Source organism: Macrobrachium rosenbergii, chromosome 52 (genome assembly GCF_040412425.1).
Source record: "Macrobrachium rosenbergii isolate ZJJX-2024 chromosome 52, ASM4041242v1, whole genome shotgun sequence".
In the NCBI taxonomy this organism is placed as follows: Eukaryota; Metazoa; Arthropoda; class Malacostraca; order Decapoda; family Palaemonidae; genus Macrobrachium; species Macrobrachium rosenbergii.
Window position 1 is genome coordinate 5,257,501 of NC_089792.1, and position 23,781 is coordinate 5,281,281.

A 23,781-nucleotide genomic window follows, 5' to 3' on the forward strand; every position below is an offset into this window, starting at 1 on the left:
TTTCGTTTGTATGTGTAAGTTCAGCAGAGATAAATTCATGGCTGCCTATTTTAACATCAAAGTTAATCAATTAACAAACGTTGACTTTTGAAAGCTAGTAGCAGGTAGACTCTAAGCCAATAGCCACAGCCAAGGATCAGCGGTGATGTTTTACTAAACCGTCGTATTTTCTGTTTGAAAATGTTGTTTCCCCTTGTTTTAACGTGTGCTTTGAACATTTTGTTGTAAAAAGAGAATTAGTATTTCTAAACAAGAGCTCTGCACGGACTGTTACCCAGGAAATTGATTTGTCCTATACTTTTAGTGTTGGTGATGAGGGAGGTGGTGTTGTTTATTGTCGGTCAATTGTTATTAACCCCATATGCCCAACATGGTTGGGGACCGTTTGGGAACGCAGGTTTTTGGAAATGTTGGGAGAAAGACCGTTGTTGTTATGGAAAGGTTCCACGCATGCGCAAGTCATCAGAGAGCCATATGTTCAGGAAGGGATTGGCAAAGGAAACCTATTATAAAAGGAACTATACTAACCCAACGTGCCCAAACCTAACCAAACCTAGCAGGCCATGTTACTTAGCTGGGGTCCCCCGGTGTCCCCAGGGAAACTCCACTTTTTGCCAAAAGCTCCCCTATACCACTGCACATGCATGATAACATTTCAGGATGGCCAGCATACAATTTCTGAGGTTAATCACAGGTTAATTGCAGTTGACCGACAAAAAAATAATGGTAAATTTTCAATAAGCAACCAAAATACTTTAGGAAAAATCAATTTTCAAAGTAATAAGCATGCAGAGCTGTTGCTTAGTTCTACCTAGGTTTTTCCAACCACGCCATTTAGCCTAGGCTATGCTATTTCTCCCATGGCTGAAGCCCATCTTTTGTTTTAAACTGTTCTGACTTGTTGGTGCAAACCATTGCTTTGTGATACCCTGGGGTTGAGGGGAGGGGTTTGCCCCCTCTGCCAGGTTTGGGTATGGGGCTCTGGATTGAAGTTCTGCTGTGACCCTGGTCAGTACTGTGCAATTCTTCTGTGCCCTTACTAGGAAAAGTGGGGTTTTTTGGGTAGAGGGAGGGTCAAAAATGAATAAATCACAAAATTAGCCATGGGAAAAGTATCGTTAGACCTACTGTGTGTGATCATTAAAATGAAAATGTGGCAAGGGGAATTAGTCTAAAGAGATTGTACAACAGCCCACAATCATGTATGTCATTTATGTATTTTTTTATGTGTATACATTAATATGTGCAATAACTTTCCTTCTACATCATGTCAAGTGTAAATGCATACCCGTTACCGAGGTGGTTTAAGGGATACAGAAATTAAACATCTACTTGATAATTATATAATATGTAACCAGTGTGACTGGTGTTTTCTTAAATATTTTTTCATATGGTTCCTTCTATGTTTAAACTGGTAGGTGGTGTAGGCTACTGGTGCTACTTTTTTTTTAGGATTCTGGGATCCTTGAATTTTTCAGATCTGTTTTGTCAAGAGCCTTTCATCCCTGTTTGGTCATTACACTGCCCCTTGGTCAGGAAGGACTTGGCATCCTAGGTTTTGTTAGGTTTTTGACGGTAAGGTTGTGATGTATAATTGCAATGAATATCTCCACTTTTACTTACTTTTTCGTTTTCCTCACTTCTGAAATCCCTGTTTCACATTGGGGTCCCCCAAATTGTTAGCCATTAGGATGGCTGGATAATGAGCTAATAAATGATAACTAACAATAATGGATGGGAAAATCATTCACAATTCATACAGGAACTATCAGGAAAACTACATTTTATACTGAATTCAGTTATGGGCAACTTGTCAAATTTTACCATTACATCCTAACCTAACGAAACCATGGGCACCAGGTCCTACCTAACCTGAATGACAGTACTGAAAGTCATGGAGTACAATACAGAAATCCATCCTAACCTTTCCTTCCCTATAAGTCAGTAACAGCTAAAACTGTTCAGATGGCAGTGATTGGTCTATCCTAGCTAAGTAAAATATAAATGTATAATCTGCATTAGACAAATCCCCCTTGGTAGCATAATGGAAGGTGTATGGATAAGTTTGAGAATGCTTGAAGAAGTGACTGTTGAGGATGTTTGGAGCTGAAAAGAAGCTGACAAATGGAAAGACACAAGGAACTGACCGGGGTAAGGTATGTCTGGATGCGGGAAAGGTCCTGAACGAATGGATGGGAAGAATACTTATTCCTGTGTGTAAGGGTAAACTTTGTGAGGATTACAGGCATTCCTTGGTTATTGGCGGCCTCAGTTATTGGCAATCCCAGTTTACGGTGCTTCTCTAGCAATGACAATACAGTAACTGGATTTTTGGTGCTGATATGTGCCGATATCCTCTTATTGGTGCCGATAACCGAAGATCATCGTCAGTACCCACTTAACAGAGGCACTGATCCCCGCTTATCGGCGCCGATATTTGGCGATTTTCGGTTATCGACACGCTGTCGGGAACAGAATCCCCGCCAATAACCGGGGACTGCCTGTATATGGGTATAAGGATATATAAAATTGCACTTCCCAACATTTGTCAATCACTGCTGTGATGTGCTACCCATTAATCATGGAAGTTAACCAGGTAACTTTAATATAGTCTAGACCTAGACATATCTGATGATTGAAAACTTTATATCGTGGTTTTCTTTTTGACTCATATTTTCTATCACCTATACAGTATAACTGGTGATTTGACTTGTCAGTCTGCATCTAGACTGGATATAAGGGCAATGATAAGTGATAAGATTTGTTTCTATGAAATGTTAGCATTTTTTTGAAAATATCAAGATTCCTTTCTCAGCCTATTTGAAAGATTGTGTGTGTCATTAAATATGAAGTTTTTTAATAGGTGTTTTTTTAATTATGAGTACCGTAAGTTTTAGCAGAAGCTATACTTATAAGAAATTAATGACAGTTGTGGACAGTTTCTTCAAAAAATGGCTTTAAATGATATTGTGATGATGGCCGTAAATTTTGAGTCTTGATACCATTCTTAACCATTTGTTCAATATGAAGTACACCTGTGGTAGAAACTAGATGTATTTCTTCACTGTTTTGCAGGGTTGGTGTGAAGAATGGCTGAAGAATTTCCAAATCCACCCACTGAGAGGTATTTGAGGAAAGTTATGAGGCAGTGGGAGTGTGTGCCTCTAGATGTCATTCGCCCACTAGTTTCAAGTAAGTTTTGTTCCCGTTTCATCTTCAATATTAATACTATGGTGCTAGTAAACATAGAAATTGTAGCACATAAACATAAGAGGGCAATTTGAGCAATTAGAGAAATTACAATTAGCAAATTTGGATTTTGCTCAGTGTTGCAGAGGGAAATAACGAGACTTGGTAAATAACATTTGCTCTCGTGTTCTTGATGACCCATGGTATTGAAAATACATTGATGTACCTTGATGCCTACCCATAGAATTCTGTATTGTATTTTTCCAAGTATTGTTCTCCATGGTTTAAATATTCTTATCTTGTGTTCGAATGTTGCCTATTTGCAAACTAAAAAGTATAAAAATGATTTTTAAAAATGCCCTGACTAGTGAGCAGTTAAGCATAATAATCAAAATTGATGAATTGCTTTAGAATTTATTGTGCTGGTTACTTGTAAAATGGGTAGAGGTAGACTTTACAAAAGGCATGATATAATCCTTCCATGACATACTTTAACCTACAATACAGTACTTCTATTCCCAAAGTACAGTATTGATGTATCTAAGTCCTTCCTTTGCCAAATTTCATAATGTAAAAATTTTGGAAGCTTTAAAACATGATTGTGTTCCCTGTTCTGAGATAGTATCCTTATCAGCTTTAATGTTATCACATGAGATTAAGCAGGTATGAAATTAGTCTTTTGAAGAGGGACTGATAAGAAAAGGAGGATGATCTGGAGAGTAGAATCTTGTGCCTGTGAATGGGTGGGACGAGAGGTTTTTTGTAATGGATGAGGAGATATGTTCTTATTCTTGTAGTCAGACTTGAAATAATCTATTTCACCAGAAAGTGAAAATATTTTATTGAAAGTGCAAAGCATAGACATTTAAAAATAGAATTGTTTTAAACTTAAAAATTTTTATTCATTATAAAATGAAAGCAAATGCATTGAAATATGTGTCATATCTAATAAGTTAAAGAAAAGAGAAAAGCAATGCTTTGTAAACTGCTTTGTAAACCAAATTATTGTTAAGTTTAGGCTTTTGAAATGTTTCTGTCAGTACAGAATTATGAAACACATTTATTTGTCTATAAATTGCACTGTTTTATATTTGTTTCTTAATCCATGTAAGTACTATCTTCCTCCAGTGTATTAATCTTGTTTCTAAAGACATCATGTCAAGTAATAGTGAGTAAACATCACAATAATGTACTGTATATTTTGTTCTTATGTTAAATAATTTTCATGAACTGACATTTCCCTGCTGTGAAGATCCTGGAGAAGGTAGTGCAGTAAAAACAACAGTTTTTATAATTGATAGATGTCAGTTTGGCGTCATGGCAGAGAAGCCAGCAACAGGAGGTGTCTGCATAGTAAGGTAACCCCAGGATCCAGAAACGGCATCTAACAGAGCATCAAGACAAGCATTTTGGTGGATATTACAAAGGTAGATGGCACCAGAAAGACTTTTTAAGCCAGCGATGTTACTATACTATAACACAGAATGTAGAGTTGAGACGGTAGCAGTTGTAACAAAATTCGTTTGAGATAAATACTTTCCTCCCTTAAGGATGAGCCTCGAGTGGTTTGCTGTTTATCTTAGTAATAATGGTGAAGACTATAAAGGAATGCAGAAAAGGAGTTCCCTGGGACCTGCCGTCGTGTTGACAACCTAGTATTAACACTAGAATGTGATGAAAATATGGAAATGATTAAATAGTGAAAGAGTGAAGCGAGGAGGAGAGGACTAAATGCCATCATGAGCAAAACAAAGCTTATTGTGACTGGAATGGAAGCAAAGGAAATAGCACAGTCAATAAAGTGGCCTTGTGGGTGATGTGGGAAAGGAGTGCTGGTGATTTTATTGCCACCTACTGAATGGAGCAAGGAGTTACGAGAGTTATTTGGGATTTCAAAGTAGAAATTTTGCAGCATGAAATATATCAGAGCAAATGGGGACAGGTGGAAGTGGTAAACCACGTTGCAGTAGAGGGGCAGGTTTTAGATGTAGAACATTTCTGTTACTTTGGGACATTTGACTGGGAAGTGAGTAGGAAAAGAGTATCTGTACTGGATGAAGTGGCAAGAGAGCCAGATTACCAGTAAATGAAAATTCATTCTAATGTGTACACATGCAGCAGACCCATGGGCACTTCCAGAAAAAATTATTGAAAAGTTGTAACTTTTAAGGATTAAGATTTATAGTCGAGAGTGCATGGGAAGATCGTGTAATGATTGAGGAAGTGGGGAGATATGTGGCATGCAGCAGCTGGAAAAAGGACCCAGATCTGAAAGAACGAGAGTTTGGACATGTGATGAGAAGGAATGAAGAACAGTAACTATTGGGACAAAGACTTGAGAGGACCAAGAAAATCACAGAGAAAGAGTGCAGTAGAAGACCTTCCTTTGAAATGAGTTCAGATGCAAAGTGCACAGGACAGAGGAGGTTAGGGAGAAAACACGTCATGCCTAATCCTGTAACGATATAAGTAGATGTACAAACATCAGTTTAAATGGCAGTAACCTGTCCTGTCAGGTCTCAGCATAGGAAATATTGTCAGAGAAAATGCTTGTGGTCAATTCATGCATAATGTTAACTATTCCTTTTGAAGTTTTTCAAAATGTTTAGGTGAAAGATGTCATAACTTGAACTTCTCACGCGTATGAATCTTCGTCTGAAGTTTAGTGAAATGAAAGCATAGGCAAATAGCTTGTTTACTAGGAAGATAGCTAGAGGGGTTAAGCATGAGCTTTTCATTACCACTGGTCAAGATATTTTCTCCATATCTCTTCAATTCTCTCCCTCTGCCGCTTAATGAGTCCACTCTCCCGAATCCTAAGGGTATTCTCACCCCTAGCAAAATAAATTTGACATTTTCAAGTCTTCAGTGTGTAGGTGAGATAGAAGACTCCCTCAGCTGAACCAAAGTTCATGTATAGTTATAAGTGAAATTGAAGATGCATTTGTTCTCTGAACGATGAATTTTGTCAGAATTTTGTATTGTCAGTGTAAAGATAAAACACAGGAGTATCCATATTTTCTCAAGTTAACTTTAATAATACAGGATTCAAAATGGTAAAAAAGTAAGCTGTGCTGTCATTTTTCCACATTCACTCTAAAATTAAAATTATAGATAGCATTTTAATGAATGTTTGTTGTCTGTTTCATAGGTTCACTTGAAGATGATGAATTAAGAGGGGACATCTGCTGTACAAAATGTTTTACACCCTGGAAAGCGGGATTATACAGATCCCACCTTCTGAAGCGCCCCAAGTTGAAGAAGAGCCAGCTTATTAAAGCCTTGCTGAGGAAGGAACGAAAAAATGTAAAAAGGCTAAAGAATAGCGAGAAGCTCCGACTCTCGCTCTACCGCACTCGGAGGAATACCTTGGAAATTGAGTGCTTAGTGTGTAAAGAGAAATTTAAGGCATATTGTCCTCTACCTGAAAATATGAAGAAGTCATTACCAGTGAGAGAGCCAAGGAAAACAATACAAAAAGCTGTGGACATTGGTTTGTTAACAGATAAAAAGAAGAAAAAGAAAAGAGCCAAAGAGCTGAATGCTGGTTTGCTAATATCATCACCAAATAGTGAGTACCATAAAAAACTGAAGAAAAGTAAACACCGAGAACAGCTTAAAGCAGACAAACCTCCAGGAATAACAGAAATATCACCACAACGAGATAATTTATGGAATGGTAATTCTGAGGAGAGCAAAGATAACTCTGATATTGGGGAGGTACATTCGAAAAAGGATGTGGTTGAAAGAATAGTTGACACTTTACCTGTTAACAAGGTTTTAAAAGTTCAGAGTGGGTTATTAGTGAGTAAGAAATCTAAAACTAAGAGCAAGGAGCGAGACTTTTTGAATAAAACAATTAAGTTAAAAATGGAAAAAGATGTGGACAGGAGTTTGAAAAATAAAACTGCTCTTGGAGACTTCCTATCATCATTGATTTAAAGTAGTGGAAAGATCATAATATAGTTATTGGTAATATTATTTTTTCAGATTTATAATGAAATTTACTTTGATTTTAACTAACTTGCGAATTATTTTCCAGTGATGTTAATTAAAGAACTTCTATATACAGAAAGTGTGTGTAATTTGTTTTTCATTCATAAATCCTGAAACATTTATTGCTATTATCCATTAATGACAAAGACATTTATTACCATTATCCATTAATAGCGAATGGCAAAGAACTTTTTAGTGTTGGTTTCATGTGGCAACAGGGAGTGCCAGTGAGCTTTGAGTAATCTTTTGAGTTATCTGGTAGCATTTTATTTTAGTCCCTTTCTGTACCTCTTGTTTATTTGTTCCATTGTCAGAATGTTTTTAGGATAAATGTGGTTGGAACCTAGAAATAACCTTGCATACTGGTGTGTCCTGAATGGAAACAAAATTTGTTTTAGTGGTTTGTAACTTATAAATTGTGTTCTTCACAGTGCTTACATTAACCCTTTGAGATTCTGAGGAAGTCAAATGATACCATCCTATTTCCAACCCTTGAGTTTCTTCACGCCCTTTACTTTTTCATTGCTTTGTTTTCCACTTCTGAACATTCTACAATAAAGGGCAGGTATTCATCTTCAAAATGAAAACAAAACCAGTTTTGCATCCCAAAAAATGAGTTCACTGCAAGCACTACGAGAAAAACATTGGTGTGGCCATATTCAGTCAGTGTGGTCTTAGACACATTGACATTTTGAGACGTAAAATCTCAAGGGGTTGAAAGTATTTTGGTAAATGTTACAAATGGAAATATGAAAAGCTAATATACAAATACTTGTATACAAAATGATTAATAGTATAATAAAAGAGTTTCGCTATATGTTACAAACCTGAATACACTAGCCATATTTGTCTTTTGAAAAGGAGAGACCATACTTGAAAACAGATGTTGAGAATCTACTGAGACACAGTTGTTAAAGTTATGGGTTGCTTATGAGAGGCATTACCATACTCATTTTGAGGAATAATTCACTCGATATGATTAGATGGGAACGGAAATATCTGTTAAAATGAGAATGAAGGATAAGGCCAATTTATGATTATGGTAAGGTCAGTGATACCACAGAACTAATTTACCTGTATTCGTAAGATTTGCTGCCATTTGATCCCCATATTTTCTCTCGTTAGACAAACAATAGACGAATGGAAGCGAAAGTTAGCTGGTTTCGAGTCGTATGGTTACGGGTAAACAAGCCCCTTTCACTCTTCGATCTGGAAATACCCACAAGTGAAAGCACTTACCGCTTAGAGCTGTGAACTGACTTGCCTTATAGGTAAAAGGCGAAAGAAGGTAGGAGACCATTTTCCTGTTTCATTTTTTGCCACCAGACCGATTGACTAAAATACTTATCGCCGTTTCGGGAAATTTTGCTACAAAAATGTGACGGGGAAAGTTTTTTTTTCCAATTAGGTAAAAGGTAAAAGGAAATTGTATCACACGCATAGTAGGGCGAAGAAGAAAGTTGTTTTGTCAGGAAACGTTGTGTTGCAAGCATATGGTGTTTCATAATATGTGCAGGTGATTTGGACCATCGACGGATGGTCTCTTTGTCATTCATAAGTTGTAATTTAACGGAGATCTTTCACATATACCAGTGACTCCTGATCCCTCTTTCGTGCCGATAGCGACCAGATTTGCTGAACAGCTGTACCAATATGCAGTAAATGTGCCTCCCTGTCGAACTTTCAGTTCCAGATGTCCGTTATTCTTCCCCGAGGATGTCGTGCGATTGGAACTTCAGAAGTTCTAGGGAAGATGCCGTGCGTGACTACCCTAATGCAGTTCTTGCATTTTAATAATCTACTTACATTTTTATTTATTTGTTTGTTAATTTATCTGTATTCCTATAACTGATCTCTTTCTGTATTTCCCATTACCTTCTGTTACATTTTTCGAATGAACACCACATTCCTTGGAAGCTTTAATTTCCATATGAATAGGATTTGTCTTCTGAATAATAATAATAATAATAATAATAATAATAATAATAATCCAGTTAAAATTTGTGCGGCAATTGAGCAGTTGTCAAGGTGGGCAAAAAATATGTAACGAAATTTCAAGAAAGTAAGCTTTTCTGTTAATCAAAAGTTAACCGTTGAAATTTTCGTCCTTCAAAGCTGGATAGGCTAAAGCCAGTGTCTCGGTAATCTTAAGGAACATTATTCTTTGACCGCTCTGAAAATGAATTAATTTTGTTTGATTATTGTGCAGTTTTATGTAAAAATTGTATAAGTAATCAATGCACACATTATATATAATACACACACACACACACACACACACACACACATATATATATATATATATATATATATATATATATATATATATATATATATATATACAATCATGAAGCCACAAATGTCACAATATCAAATTCACGCTACCTCAGAATATCCCCGATGGGAATTATCACCGAAGGGAATTTATAAGTGATAAATGGACTGGTACTGCCGAGTCGAATGTCGACTGGAGTCGCTGGATAAGTATGTGTCTGGGTTCGAGACTCGGCAGTACCAGTCCATTTATCACTTATAAATTCCCCTTCGGTGATAATTCCCCATCGGGGATATTCCTGGAGGTAGCGTGAATTTGATGTTAAGCGACATTTGTAGCTTGATATATAAACCAGGGTGTGGTAAAAATTATGTATATATATATATATATATATATATATATATATATATATATATATATAATATTTTCCTACTATATATATAATATTACATGTATATAATATTATACTCGATGTTTTTGTAACTGGAAATTTATTTGTTAGTTTTTTATGCGTTATAAAACAACTCTGGTTATTTGAACAGGTTGCCTGAGTTTACTTTAACTTTTGCAAACTTTTTTTTGCACTGCTTTTTCACTTCGTTCTTTTACTTACGTCATTGTTTCTTGTCCAAGTCCTTTGTTCAGACTTGTTTTTTCAAAAGCCACTTTTTTAGTTTTGGTAAATTTCATAGCTTTTTTTATGTGGTAGCGAGTGAGAGGAATGAAGTGAAGACAAAGACTATTTTCTATTTGAACTTACCGCTGCTGTAAAGCAGGGTATTTACTGAAAATGAAAACGTACCCAATCTCCCGTTTTCAATATGTGCGATTATATTCACCGGGCATTATACCTTTGCCATAAATATATATAAAAACGGAGGGTAAAATTGAAGACGACTACCGCGACCTGCATGGTTCCCGCCAGTCGCCTACCGGAATATTTACCGTTGATGTGTTTATATAATTTACCGTCATTTGTTGATGTTTTTACGTTCATCTCCCTGGGCCTGGTGCTAAACAAAAAATTCCGTAGGGGGGTTGTACCGCCAGTGCACCTCACGCGATGCGATGTAGGCATTACTTTCCGCCCTCTCGAAACCATTGCTCGTAGTGCAACTGCGAGGTTTTCCTCCTGTTACACCTTTAAAATCTTTTACTCTCAATTTCCGTTTCAGTGCTGAATGACCTCATAGGTCCCAGCTGATCTTGGCCTTTGGCCTAAATGCTCTGTTCCCTCCTTCTGTATATGTTTTGGTAAGTTAACCAGACATTTGTAGTCTAGGTGTGAAGAAACGCGCTAGTTATGTAATGTGTGATTTTGAGTGTTGTGTTGACGCTGGAAGTACGTCAGTAAAGGAACAGCGTTGTTAGGAACGTTACACACACACACACACACACTCTCTCTCTCTCTCTCTCTCTCTGTGTGTGTGTTTCATTTCACACGTGTGTTGTCAGAATTGCTTTGCATTATTTTACTTATTTAAAAGTTTTTATTGAATTATCTCTCTCTCTCTCTCTCTCTCTATTTGTGATTAATTACTTATATATGTATACACATATTTTATTTGGATACACATCCATCCATCCATCTATATCTATCTATCTATATCTATTTTTCATTTTTAACAATTGATCTCTTCATTCTGTGTGTCCCATTTCCTTCTGTCATTCCTTTCTGATGAACGCTATAATATTTTTGGAAGCTCAGATTGCAAAGTCAGTAATGGCGCTTGTGGTGGGCTTGTTCCAATATGAATAGGGTTCATATTCTGAATAATAATAATAATAATAATAATAATAATAATAATAATACTAATGATAGCAGTAGTAGTAGCATGTTCCTTAATAATAATAATAATAATAATAATAATAATGATAGCAGTAGTAGTAGCATGTTCCTTAAAGTGGAGAAACAAATCCAGTTATGTATATGTGCATATATTCAGTTATGTATATGTACATATATTTAAAAGATTAAAGTGTACAGAGATAGCTTCAGAGGAATCTGTACAGTTGTATCGTTAAATATATGTACATGTACATAACTGTGGATTTGTTTCTCCAGTAATAATAATAATAATAATAATAATAACAATAATAATAATAATAATAAACTTAGAAAGGCGAAAATAGAAAGGACGATAAGTAAGTTCGCGAATTCATAGGAAATAGAGAACTTCTTCATTGTATCAGACTTCCGGTGTGCACATATCCTGAAGAAAAGAGCGACTGTCGTTACGCACGCGTTTCTTGTCAGTGAATTAGCCAATAATGATTCTCGTTACTCATTACCGTAATGGTTGTTGACGGACGTGCGAAGTGTTAGGGGGCCAGTTGGGGCGGGCGACCAGAGAGGTCCTGTTCTTGCCCAGACCCGAGAAAATAACAAAAGGAAGTAAAGAAAGGAAGTTTATGACTTCACTTTTTTTATCTGATTGTTTACTATTATTATTATTATTATTATATTATTATTATTATTATTATTATTATTATTATTATTATTATTATTCAGAAGATGAATCCTGTTCATATGGAACAAGCCCACCACAGGGGCCATTGAATTGAAATTCATGCTTCCAAAAATTATTATTATTATTATTATTATTATTATTATTATTATTATTATTCAGAAGATGAATCCTGTTCATATGGAACAAGCCCAAAAGGACCACTGACATGAAATTCATGCTTCCAAAAAATATTATTATTATTATTATTATTATTATTATTATTATTATTATTATTATTATTATTATTATTATTATTGTTATTATTATTATTATTATTATTATTGTTATTATTGTTATTATTATTATTATTATTATTATTATTATTATTATTATTATTATCATCAGAAGATGAATCCTGTTCATATGGAACAAGCCCACCACAGGGGCCACTGACTTGAAATTCTTTAAGCTTCCAAAGAATATTACGGTGTTCGTCGGAAAGAAGTGTCAAACGGCTAACACGACAGACGAGATCATTTATTAGAAAAGAAAAACAAATTAAATTAACACGAATGAATAAATAAAAATGTCAGGAAACTGTAAAATACACACTATTACCCGCCATTTGACGTCGATCTATTTTTACGCATAGCTGTGGGCACTGGGCACTGGGCATGACTATTTCCTTTGGGGAGAAAAAAGGGTTAGTTCCTGAATACATGATGTAAAAAAAAAAAAAGCTTCCTGACCACAGTGGATGATCCTGAAAAACACCATTTCGAATAGTAGCTGTTTTTTTTTTTATCTTTTTTTTTCAGGTACTATTGCATCATCACATATTACGCCCACACGCACGCACGCACGCGCGCTTGCGCGTTATGCTTTCGTAAGGGCTTTTGTTGTTGTGTCTCAATGCTTCCTTTCAGGTGTGTGTAGTTCTATATCTGTTCTTTTGGTTTAATTCACGTCTTTGGGCGTTCCTCTTACATGGCCAGTGTGTATATAATATATATATATATATATATATATATATATATATATATATATATATATATATATATATATATATATATAAATTATATATATATATATATATATATATATATATATATATATATATATTTATATATATATACACCTGTTACCACAAAAGAAAATTCCTCGCTGGGAGAGCGGGTTCCGTTCTCAGCTACCACTCTGTTGGTCGCGAGTTCGAATCTCCGACCGGCCAGTGAAGAATAAGAGGAATTTATTTCTGGTGATAGAAATTCATTTCTCGCTATAATGTGGTTCGGATTCCACAATAAGCTGTAGGTCCCGTTGCTAGGTAACCAGTTGGTTCTTAGCCACGTAAAATAAGTCTAATCGTTCAGGCCAGCCCTAGGAGAGCTGTTAATCAGCTCAGTGGTCTGGTTAAACTAAGATATACTTAACTTTTTAACCACAAAAGAGATGTTGACACTCTTGCATAGCCATTGGTGTTGAAACGGGTTACATGGACAGAATATTTAAAAAAAAAAAAACGCAATTGAACTCATTACACACATAAAAAAAAGTTACGGTACACACATTAGATTTCCTAATCCAAATGAACTGAACTCACACATACTATCATGTGCAATCAAACCAAAACACTTTTTCTGCCTAAACTCTAAAATTCAATCTCTCTCTCTCTGGAGAGAGAGAGAGAGATTTAAAGATTTCAGCAACTCATACCACCAACATACGGAAGAAGACGTTATTGAAATCTTTCAAAATCTTTCCTAATGTATTTTGATAAATCGAAGTATCTCTCCTGAAATTAAGAAAATCAGTAAAAAATCGAGAGAGAGAGAGATAGAGAGAGGGACGTATATAAGAATAGGTATGGCCTCTGCAAGTAACACACTTCAGATATGGATTCCAGTTTGAAGAAATTTTGGCCTTACTTGGCCTTGGCAGCAGCTGTTGTTGGGACTCTGTGGTCCAGATGGTCTTCGCAACACGGAGAAAAGTCCAGCGCAGGAGTAGCCATCTTGTTTGCTGTAGCTGCCTATTCACTGATGAGGTTTCTCCGGACTGATGAAGGAGCTGAACAGTCCAAGGAAACGGAACTGAACGAGAGAATTGTGGCGTTCCGAGACACCGTCCAGTGCCAGAGGGAACAGCAGGTGAACATGGACAGGATAATTCTTCAGCTGCAACAGAAGCTCGACTACTTTGAAGAGATGCAGAAGGAGGGCGACAGGGACCAACGCACTCGCGTGATACAGATCACGAAGGAGGTGATGCAACAGCAGGCCTGGAAAGACAGGGCTCACTTGCTCGAAGCTGAAGCGCTGCTTCTGAAGAAGGAGAATCATCAAGCGAAGATGGAGAAACAACAGCTGAACGGCAAGATCCTTCAGATCACAGGAGAAAATCAGCGGCTGTTGGACAACGCAAAGGAAATTGCTCGGAGAAACGATGCGCTGTGTGAGAAGATGAAGGATCTGACTGCGCAGTTGGCAGAGGCAAACTGCCAGCTCCAGAGGCATGAGAAACTCCTACGACAGAGGGAGAAAGACCTGCAGCTCAAGACCGAAGAAGCGGCGCAGATGGCGAGGCTCATCCAGGAACAAAACAAAGCGACCGAGCAGCGCGAATTCCAGACGAAAGACCTCGAGCTCAGGTTCCAGCGCCTGCAGAAGGATGTGGAAGACCTCTCGAAGGAAAACTGTCGACTCCAGTGTAAACTTCAGGCGGCGGAACTCAAGGGGAACGAGCTGACATGCCTGTTGGGGGAACGAGATCGTCTTCTTGAGTCGCTGGAGAGGAAGGCCGGTGCCCAGGACAAACGGAACGACCAGCTGGAAGATGAGGTGGAACAGCTGCGAGGAGCGAATGAGAAATTGCTCTGTGAACTCAAGAACGTCCAGGAGAAATACGGACGCCTGGAGGAGGCCAACTGTAAACTGCAGAATCAGCTTGAGGTCTTGAGGGAATGGCGCAACGAAATCTGCGCTGGCCTCACGATAACAGATCAGATCCTGAAGTTTGAGGAGAATGTTGGTTGTCGTACGGAAAGTTTTACGTTTATTTTGTAAAATAACTTTTTGTTAGTTCTTCCAGGAAATTGTACTTGAACGGAAATAAAGTTATTAAAATGTTTTCTTAGCGTTTTATTGATCCACTGAGAGGGTGTTTACCAGGAGCTTTGACCTAAGAGGTCAAGGTCATTTATAAGAAATAAAAAAAAGGTCATAAAGTAATATAACCATGACTTCTGGAAAATTTACGGGCCCTATATTTGTCTTGTATATTTTAGTGATAAATTTGATGTATAATGTAAAGTCAAGGTAAAAGATCTAACCTGATCTTTGTAGACTTCATACAGGGCATTTCTCAGCCACTAATAAAGCCATTTAGCAAAATGTATTACAAGTCAAGGTCAAGGTAAAACACTTGTGGGTTAAATAGGAATTTAATCTTTTTCTAAAATTTACATACACACATACAGTATATATATATATATATATATATATATATATATATATATATATATATATATATATATATATATATATATATATATATATATATATATATATATATATATATATATATATATGTATGTATGTATAACTGATTCACGAAAATATGGAACGTGATGAATACATAAATAAAGACAAAATCCACTTTGCCAAATGGCTTTATTAGTGGCTGAGAAATGTGGGTAAAAGTTCTAACCTGATCTTTGTAGACTTCATGTCTTTTACCCTGACTTTACATTAAACATCGACTTTATAACTAAAACATACAAGACATAAATTCTCCAGAAGTCATGGTTATATTACTTTATGACCTTTTTTAATTTCTTATAAATGACCTTGACCTCTTAGGTTAAAGCTCTTGGTAAACACCCTCTCAGTGGATCAATAAAACGCTAAGAAAACATTTTAATGAGTTTATTTCCGTTCAAGTTCAACTTCCTTGAAGAATTAACAAAAAGTTGTTTTACAAAATAAACATAAAACTTTCCGTATGACAACAAACTTTCTCCTCAAATTTTTTAGATCTGATCCGTCTTCGTGAGGCCAGCGCAGACCTGATCGCGCCATTCCCTGAAGACCGACAGCTGATTCTGCAGTCTACAGTTGGCCTCCCCCAGGCGTTTGTATTTCTCCTGGACGTTCTTGAGTTCGCAGAACAATTTCTGATTCTCTCCTCGCAGCTGTTTCGCCTCATCTTCCAGCTGGTCGTTCCGTTTGGCCTGGGCACCGGCCTTCCTCTCCAGCGTCTCAAGACGACGATCTCGTTCCCCCAACAGGCATGTCAGCTCGTTCCCCTTGAGTCCCGCCGCCTGAAGTTTACACTGGAGTCGACAGTTTTCCTTCGAGAGGTCTTCCACATCCTCCCGCAGGCGCTGGAGCCTGAGGTCGAGGTCTTTCGTCTGGAATTCGCGCTGCTCGGTCGCTTTGTTTTGTTCCTGGATGAGCCTCGCCATCTGCGCCGCTTCTGCGGTCTTGAGCTGCAGGTCTTTCTCCCTCTGTCGTAGGAGTTTTTCATGCCTCTGAAGCTGGCAGCTTGCCTCTGCCAACTGCGCAGTCAGATCATTTATCTTCTCACACAGTGCATCGTTTCTCCGGGCAATTTCCTTTGCGTTGTCCAACAGCCGCCGATTTTCTCCTGTGATCTGAAGGATCTTGCCGTTCAGCTGTTGTTTCTCCATCTTCGCTTGATGATTCTCCTTCTTCAGAAGCAGCGTTTCAGCTTCGAGCAAGTGAGCCCTGTCTTGCCAGGCCTGCAGTTGCATCATCACCTTTGTGATCTGTATCACGCGAGTGCGTTGTTCCCTGTCGCCCTCCTTCTGCATCTCTTCAAAGTAGTCGAGCTTCTGTTGCAGCTGAAGAATTACCCTGTCCATGTTCACCTGCTGTTCCCTCTGGCACTGGGCGGTGTCTCGCAACGCCACAATTCTCTCGTTCAGTTCCTTTTCCTTGGTTGGTTCTTCGGCCCCACCATCAGACGTCACCAACCTCATCAGTGAATAGGCAGCTACAGCAAACAAGATGGCTACTCCCGCGCTGGACTTTTCTCCGTGATGCGAAGACCATCTGGACCACAGAGTCCCAACAACGGCTGCTGCCAAGGCCAAGTAAGGCCAAAATTTCTTCAAACTGGAATCCATTTCTGAAGTGTGTTACTTGCAGAGGCCATACCTAGTTCTTATATACTATCCCTCTCTCTATCTTTCTCGCGATTTTTCATTGATTTTCTAAATTTCACGAGAGATATTTCGATTTATCAAAATACATTAGGAAAGATTTTGAAAGATTTCAATAACGTTTTCTTCCGTATGTTGGTGGTATGAGTTGCTGGAATCTTTAAATCTCTCTCTCTCTCTCTCTCTCTCTCTCTCTCTCTCTCTCTCTCTCTCTCACTGTGCGGGATCTTTCTAACTCTGTTTTAGAAGTAAATTCGGACATTTTTGCTGTACGTATCTCTTTTGGATGACTCTCTCTCTCTCTCTCTCTCACTGTGCGGGATCTTTCTAACTCTGTTTTAGAAGTAAATTCGGACATTTTTGCTGTTTGTTTTTGTCTAATGGCTTTTGGATGACTCTCTCTCTCTCTCTCTCTCTCTCTCTCTCTCTCTCTCTCTCTCTCTCTCTCTCTCTCTCTCTCTTTCTATTGGCTGTTTTTAATTCAATAATGGCAGTAAATTCGGGAATTTTCCTTGTATGTATCTTCTCTCTCTCTCTCTCTCTCTCTCTCTCTCTCTCAGTGCGGGGTCTTTTTGCCTCATTTATGGCAATAAATTCGGGGATTATCTTTTATTTACCCTTTTGTCTAATGATAGTCTCTCTCTCTCTCTCTCTCTCTCTCTCTCTCTCTCTCTCTCTCTCTCTCTCTCTCTCTCTCTCTCTCAGTCAGTTGGTCTCAGTATCAAGGCAGATGAAACACTAATTGCAGAATTTAAAAATTAATTTTCATTTAAACTGAGGGTCCGATACATTCGTTCAGAATCTCAGACATTGCATTACAGTCTCTGAGCAACAAGGCTGACGGAATTGCGTCTGTCTGTATGTCTGTCTGCTTCCCCTGAAACGTAATTTGACCTTTGCACAAGGAACCAGAAACTTCAACAAGAGTGTGTAATTCGGTAGTTCTCGTCCGGGTCGCAAATAAACAAACAAATAAATATTTGTCGTTTCCTTCTGTACGAGAAGGAAAACAAAACCTGGGTTGCGTAAGGAGACAAGAGACGGGCGATTCTGTACTTAGTCGGACAATGTTTATTTTTTGTTTTTAAGAAGTTTAATCATTTCCTGAGGAAACACTTCGAAATTATATATATATATGGGCATATGGACACCTGCTAAGTGCGTAATTTGAAGTTCACACACGCACATAAAAGCAAACAAACTCATACTCATTCTCACGTTCTCCCCAGTAGGGGCGGGGTTAGTATCGTCAGTGATCCTTGTGCTGTGCACTGTAGGCATACTTTAAGGTTCTTTGCAGCGTCCCTTCGGCCCTTAGCTGCAACCCCTTTCATTCCGTTTTACTGTACCTCCGTTTGTATTCTCTTTCTCCCATCTTACCTTCCACCCTCTCCTAACAATCGATTCTTAGTGCAACTGCGAGATTTACCTCCCGTTACACCTTTCAAACCTTCTTACTCTCAGTTTCCATTTCAGCGCTGAATGACCTCATAGGTCCCAGTGCTTGGCCTTTGGCCAAAATTCAGTGGCACTGACAGACACACTCCCTTTGCCCTTAGACCCGTGACTCACACAGGAGACCCCTTTTGCAAACGCAGTTGTCGCAAATCTTCGGTTTTTCTGCGGCCGGTGAGGATTTCCTGAGGCCGTTCTCCAATCCCTTATCTCTCGAGATGTTGTAAACGGTCGCGTTCGTCTTTTTCGTCAGTGGCTTAGGCTTCGTTTTTGCCTTCGATTCCTCGTCTTCTTCTCTTCCTCGTGCTGGAAACCGAACGAATGGCAAGATGACAGATGACAGATAGACGGAACTCGCGAGATGTTCGTTTATATCTTTTGGCGTCACTCTCTTGTGGATGCATTGTACAAGCACAGTGCAGGTACAAACTAATTATGCCTTTGTGGTTTATGACGTTATGCAGTTAGAACATATATGTATGTATGTATATATATATATATATATATATATATATATATATATATATATATATATATATGTATATACAATCACACACATATATAAATATATATATACATATACATACACAATCACATACATATATGTATATATATATATATATATATACATATACATATATATATATATATATATGCATATGTATTGTGCGTATATATGCACATGTATGTGTGCGTGTGTATGCACAAATGAGCTGGATGGTATGCACAAACAGGACAAACACTACTCACTGATACAACATCATTTTTACCTAAACAATACACAAGCACCTTATGACGTCACACTCCATAAACAGGGAATCCCACTCTAGCAAACGATGAAATAAATAGATAAATAAATAAATAAATAAACAGATAAATAAATAAGTAGATAAGCAAATAAATGAATAAGTAGACAAACAGAGAGGAAACCACGACTGAGCAGAAAGAGGAAACCGAGCCCTTGGATTTTCCTCCATAAAAATTTTTTTTTTTTTTTTTTTATATTTTAATGTCACAAAATATTTTGGTGTGGAAGAATGATTCTTCAGTCAAACAAAAAAAAACTTGAGTTCATTGAGTTCAGCAACGATTTCAGACTGAAGTTAGTTTAATTCTAAACTTGGAAGATAATGATGATGATGTGAAAGTTGAAAAAGAAAAATGGATGTAAAGTTTTCCTCCTCAGAAACTTTGTATATTTTGGCGTCACAGATATTATGTATTATGGTGTGAAGACTGATTCTTCAGCAAAAAAATAAATAGATAACTGAATAAATAAAAGAGTATTTCTTCAGCAAAAGAGAAATAAAAGACTGAGTCTTCAGCAATAAAATAAGACTGATTCTTCAGTAAAAAAATTAAAAGACTGAACCTTCAGCAAAAAAAATAAAAGACTGATTCTTCAGCCCCTAAAAAATAAAAATGATTCTTTAGAAAAAATAAGACTGATTCTTCAGCAAAAAAAAATTAAAAGACTGATTCTTCAGCAAAAAAAATAAAAGACTGATTCTTCAGGGAAAAAAAATAAAAGACTGATTCTTCAGCAAAAAAGATAAAAGACTGATTCTTCAGCAAAAAAATAAAAGACTGAGTCATCAGCAAAAAAAATTAAAAGACTGATTCTTCAGCAAAAAATAAAAGACTGATTCTTCAGCCGCCCCGCCCAAATATAAATGACTCTTCAGAAAAATAAAAAGACTGATTCTTCAGCAAAAAAATAAAAGACTGATTCTTCAGCAAAAAAAAAAAAAAATAATAAAAGACTGATTCTTCAAGCAAAAGATAAAAGTCTGATTCTTCGGCAAAAATAATAAAAGACTGAGTCTTCAGCAAAAAAAAAAATAAAAAATAAATAAAAACTCCTAGCTCAATGAGGTTTGTGACGATTCAGAACGAAGGTAATATAATTTTTAAACATCAGGATAAAGATGACGTGAAAAATAAATAAAGTTGTTTTTTACGTGAAATTTGTTGTGGCTTCCGTTACATCACCACCACAACAATAATGGTGATAATAATGGCATTAGCAATCTTACTGCTACGTCCATTACTATTGATAATAATCGTTGATGGTAGCTCCCGAGAGAGAGAGAGAGAGAGAGAGAGAGAGAGAGAGAGAGAGAGAGAGAGAGAGCGCAAGCATTTCCTGTTCCCGGCGTAAGGTATGCTTCATCATGTATGACTAAAACTCATGTCACTGGAAAGATTACACTTTGCTTTGTGTGCAAATGTAGAAAATCATACGCCTACACACACACACACACACACACACACACACACACGCATTTATATGAATGCATGTATACGTGGCCGCACCCACACGCCTATATATATTTATTTACTTATATTTACACACTTTAGTCCTAATGACTGAATATAGCATTCATACCACCTCTTATTCTCGTAAGTTTTTCTTCTTCTCAAAGTTCGTACTTTGAAATTATCCTTGCGAGTCACTTTAAACTGGAAATGTGGAGGACGAAGTTTAAAAATTCCAGCTGCGTTTAGACCCATATGAATAGTTATATCCCAAAGTCCTTTAGAAACGACGAAGTTTGTGGTAACTTAAACTTGAACAATTCACTTTGTAGAAGTGCGTTGCGAATGAATTATTGAAACATGGGAATTCAGATTGGAATAACATGCAAGGTCGATTAGAATTAGGAAATACGCAGAAAACACTTCATGCGCAGGAAAAACTTCATACACAGAAACCACTATGCATGGTGGAATGTCTTGCAGTTGATAAATGACCTCTCTGAACTCTCCCCCACCCACCGAACTCCAACCACCCTTACCCCCGAAAATGCATCATTCTGAGAAACTCATTCATTACCTCTTCCTTAAAAGGGAATCCTCACTTCTCTCCGGGTGAGGAATCTCTCCTCCTCACAAATTCCTCACCTAGAGTCAGGACTGGTCGTAAGACTGTTAAGTAACCTTTGTAACCTTCAATCTTGGCGTTGGGTGATGTCTTTTGTATCGTAAAATCACGCTGATTTTATTTTGACAGATTATTATATTTATTTATATGGTTATGATAGATATTGTAACATTCCCTTAAATAGAAGACAATGTTAACAATATTATATATTCTGCAATTTAGTGCCTTGAACTTTTACACTGAATTTTACACCATAACTGATATCTCTCTCTCTCTCTCTCTCTCTCTCTCTCTCTCTCTCTCTCTCTCTCTCTCTCTCTCTCTCTCTCTGCACACTTTGCAAATAGAAAACAGTTTTGGATATCCCATATTTCAGTGTTTTCTACTTTTTCCAATGATTTTTGTACCATAACTGATGACTCTCTCTCTCTCTCTCTCTCTCTCTCTCTCTCTCTCTCTCTCTCTCTCTCTCTCTCTCTCTCTCTCTCCATTCTAAAAGAAAAGTTTTATATATTCTATAATTCGATGTTTTCTCGTTTCTCACTGGTTTTTGTATCATGATTGATGACTCTCTCTCTCTCTCTCTCTCTCTCTCTCTCTCTCTCTCTCTCTCTCTCTCTCTCTCTCTCTCTCAACAGCTCCATTCTAAAAAAAAACAGTTTTATATATTCTAGAATTCGATGTTTTCTAGTTTCTCACTGAGTTTTGTAACTGATGACTCTCTCTCTCTCTCTCTCTCTCTCTCTCTCTCTCTCAGAAACGCAGTTTTATATATTCTCTAATTCAGTGTTTTCTAGTTTCTCACTGGTTTCTGTATCATGATTGATGACTCTCTCTCTCTCTCTCTCTCTCTCTCTCTCTGACACGACAACCTACCTTTGCACTCACCCCATTTCCCAGGGTGACACATTTAAATGCAGAAAACTCCCGATTTGCAACGTAATTATGGAGGAACATGGCTAGGCAGCGTGATCTTACAATTATCAGTCCTGTACCAGTAAAAGGTTAGACGCACACGGATTTAACCAATCAGCAATTTCCCGCATGAACTAGGAATAAAAAAAAAAAACTTGTCTTCATCCTTTAACCGGTGAACTAAGGATGAACACCCTGTGCAGAAATATTCCATTGTACCACTGCGCCCCTCACCTCTTACCAGCTAAAGGTTGAACACCCACAGATTTAACCAGTCAGCAATTTCCCGCATGAATTAAGAATAAAAACAACTTTCGTCTTCTTCATTCTTTAACTGATAAACTAAGGATGAACCCCCTGTGCAGAAATATTCCATAGTACCACTGCGCCCCTCACCTCTTGCCTGCTAAAGGTTGAACATACATTTTTAACCAATCAGCAATTTCCCGCATGAATTAAGAATAAAAACAACTTCGTCTTCTTCATTCTTTAACTGGCAAACTATGGATGAACACTGTGCAGAAATATTCCATAGTACCACTGCGTCTACCTTCTACCAAATAAGGCTAAACTCACACAGATTTAACCAATCAGCAATTTCCCGTATGAATTAAGAATAAAAAACAACAGTGTTGAATTCGGACACTGAAGAGAAACAGCATGGACAAGTAAAAGACTTAGAAAGTGTTTGCAAGACAGGTTTTTGGGACTAAATATAATGGATGATTGTTGGAAGAACTAAGTCACCGAAAAAGTGAAGCAAGGAAGGTATAACAGGCTGTATGCAAAAAATGAATAAATAAATCAATCAATAAATAAATGGAAGAGAAGTGTTCGTGAAAACAAAAGTTGCATTGCACAAAGGGATTAGTGAGCCAACTCTGAATGTGAATGAAAGAATGTATATATGTATACACACACACACACACACACACACACACACACACATATATATATATATATATATATATATATATATATATATATATATATATATATATATAATATAATATATATATATATAAGGTTTGTGTGTTTAAAACAGAAATGAGTCTCTTGAATTATATAATACTGTTGTCTGCATTATGAAAAGCATAATTGCAGTATAAGTCATTCTTATTTAAACTGTTTTCAGTTATCATTATTGTTATTTACTGAGTTTTTCCCACGGGAAATCTACAAGATTATTGTCCCCAATGTCTAAGCACAGGGTAATATGTTCACTGGGACTTTTGACAGAAAAGGGAAAGAAAACGGGCGGTGGGATCGGCCCTGACGTCACTGGGGCTTCCCAAGTGTTTTCTGGTTCTGAAGGAATTCCTCTCAGTTACCAAGTAGTCGAATAATAATATCTTTACAGTTATCTCGCGACTGCTTCTAACAATAGGCATCCGTATCTATAAATAAGTAAATTTAAAGAATTTGTTTTATA

General features: G+C 37.2%; 3 protein-coding genes across 3 annotated transcripts; 2 read left to right on the plus strand and 1 right to left on the minus strand.

The window, feature by feature from the left end:
• The first annotated feature begins 641 nt into the window (after nt 1-641).
• LOC136833658 (uncharacterized) lies at nt 642-7,274 on the plus strand. Its single transcript, XM_067095818.1, has 2 exons — nt 642-3,192; nt 6,341-7,274. The coding sequence occupies exons 1-2, from the start codon at nt 3,090-3,092 to the stop codon at nt 7,129-7,131; spliced, it is 894 nt and encodes a 297-aa protein (XP_066951919.1). The 5' UTR covers nt 642-3,089; the 3' UTR covers nt 7,132-7,274.
• A 6,531-nt stretch (nt 7,275-13,805) lies between these two features.
• On the plus strand, nt 13,806-14,975 carry LOC136833840 (golgin subfamily A member 6-like protein 25). Its single transcript, XM_067096141.1, has one exon. It carries the CDS (start codon nt 13,806-13,808, stop codon nt 14,973-14,975), a length of 1,170 nt encoding a protein of 389 aa, XP_066952242.1.
• A 965-nt stretch (nt 14,976-15,940) lies between these two features.
• LOC136833841 (uncharacterized) lies at nt 15,941-17,059 on the minus strand. The gene has a single exon (XM_067096142.1). The coding sequence runs from the start codon at nt 17,057-17,059 to the stop codon at nt 15,941-15,943; it is 1,119 nt and encodes a 372-aa protein (XP_066952243.1).
• Between the last annotated feature and the right edge of the window lie 6,722 nt (nt 17,060-23,781).

What these genes read in the sequence shown, in the direction of transcription:
- LOC136833658 (XM_067095818.1), top strand. Translation starts at nt 3,090, where the DNA reads ATGGCTGAAGAATTTCCAAATCCACCCACTGAGAGGTATTTGAGGAAA. An exon ending in CATTCGCCCACTAGTTTCAA is followed by an intron (nt 3,193 to 6,340) that starts GTAAGTTTTGTT and finishes TCTGTTTCATAG; the next exon opens with GTTCACTTGAAGATGATGAA.
- LOC136833840 (XM_067096141.1), top strand. Translation starts at nt 13,806, where the DNA reads ATGGATTCCAGTTTGAAGAAATTTTGGCCTTACTTGGCCTTGGCAGCA.
- LOC136833841 (XM_067096142.1), bottom strand. Translation starts at nt 17,059, where the DNA reads ATGGATTCCAGTTTGAAGAAATTTTGGCCTTACTTGGCCTTGGCAGCA.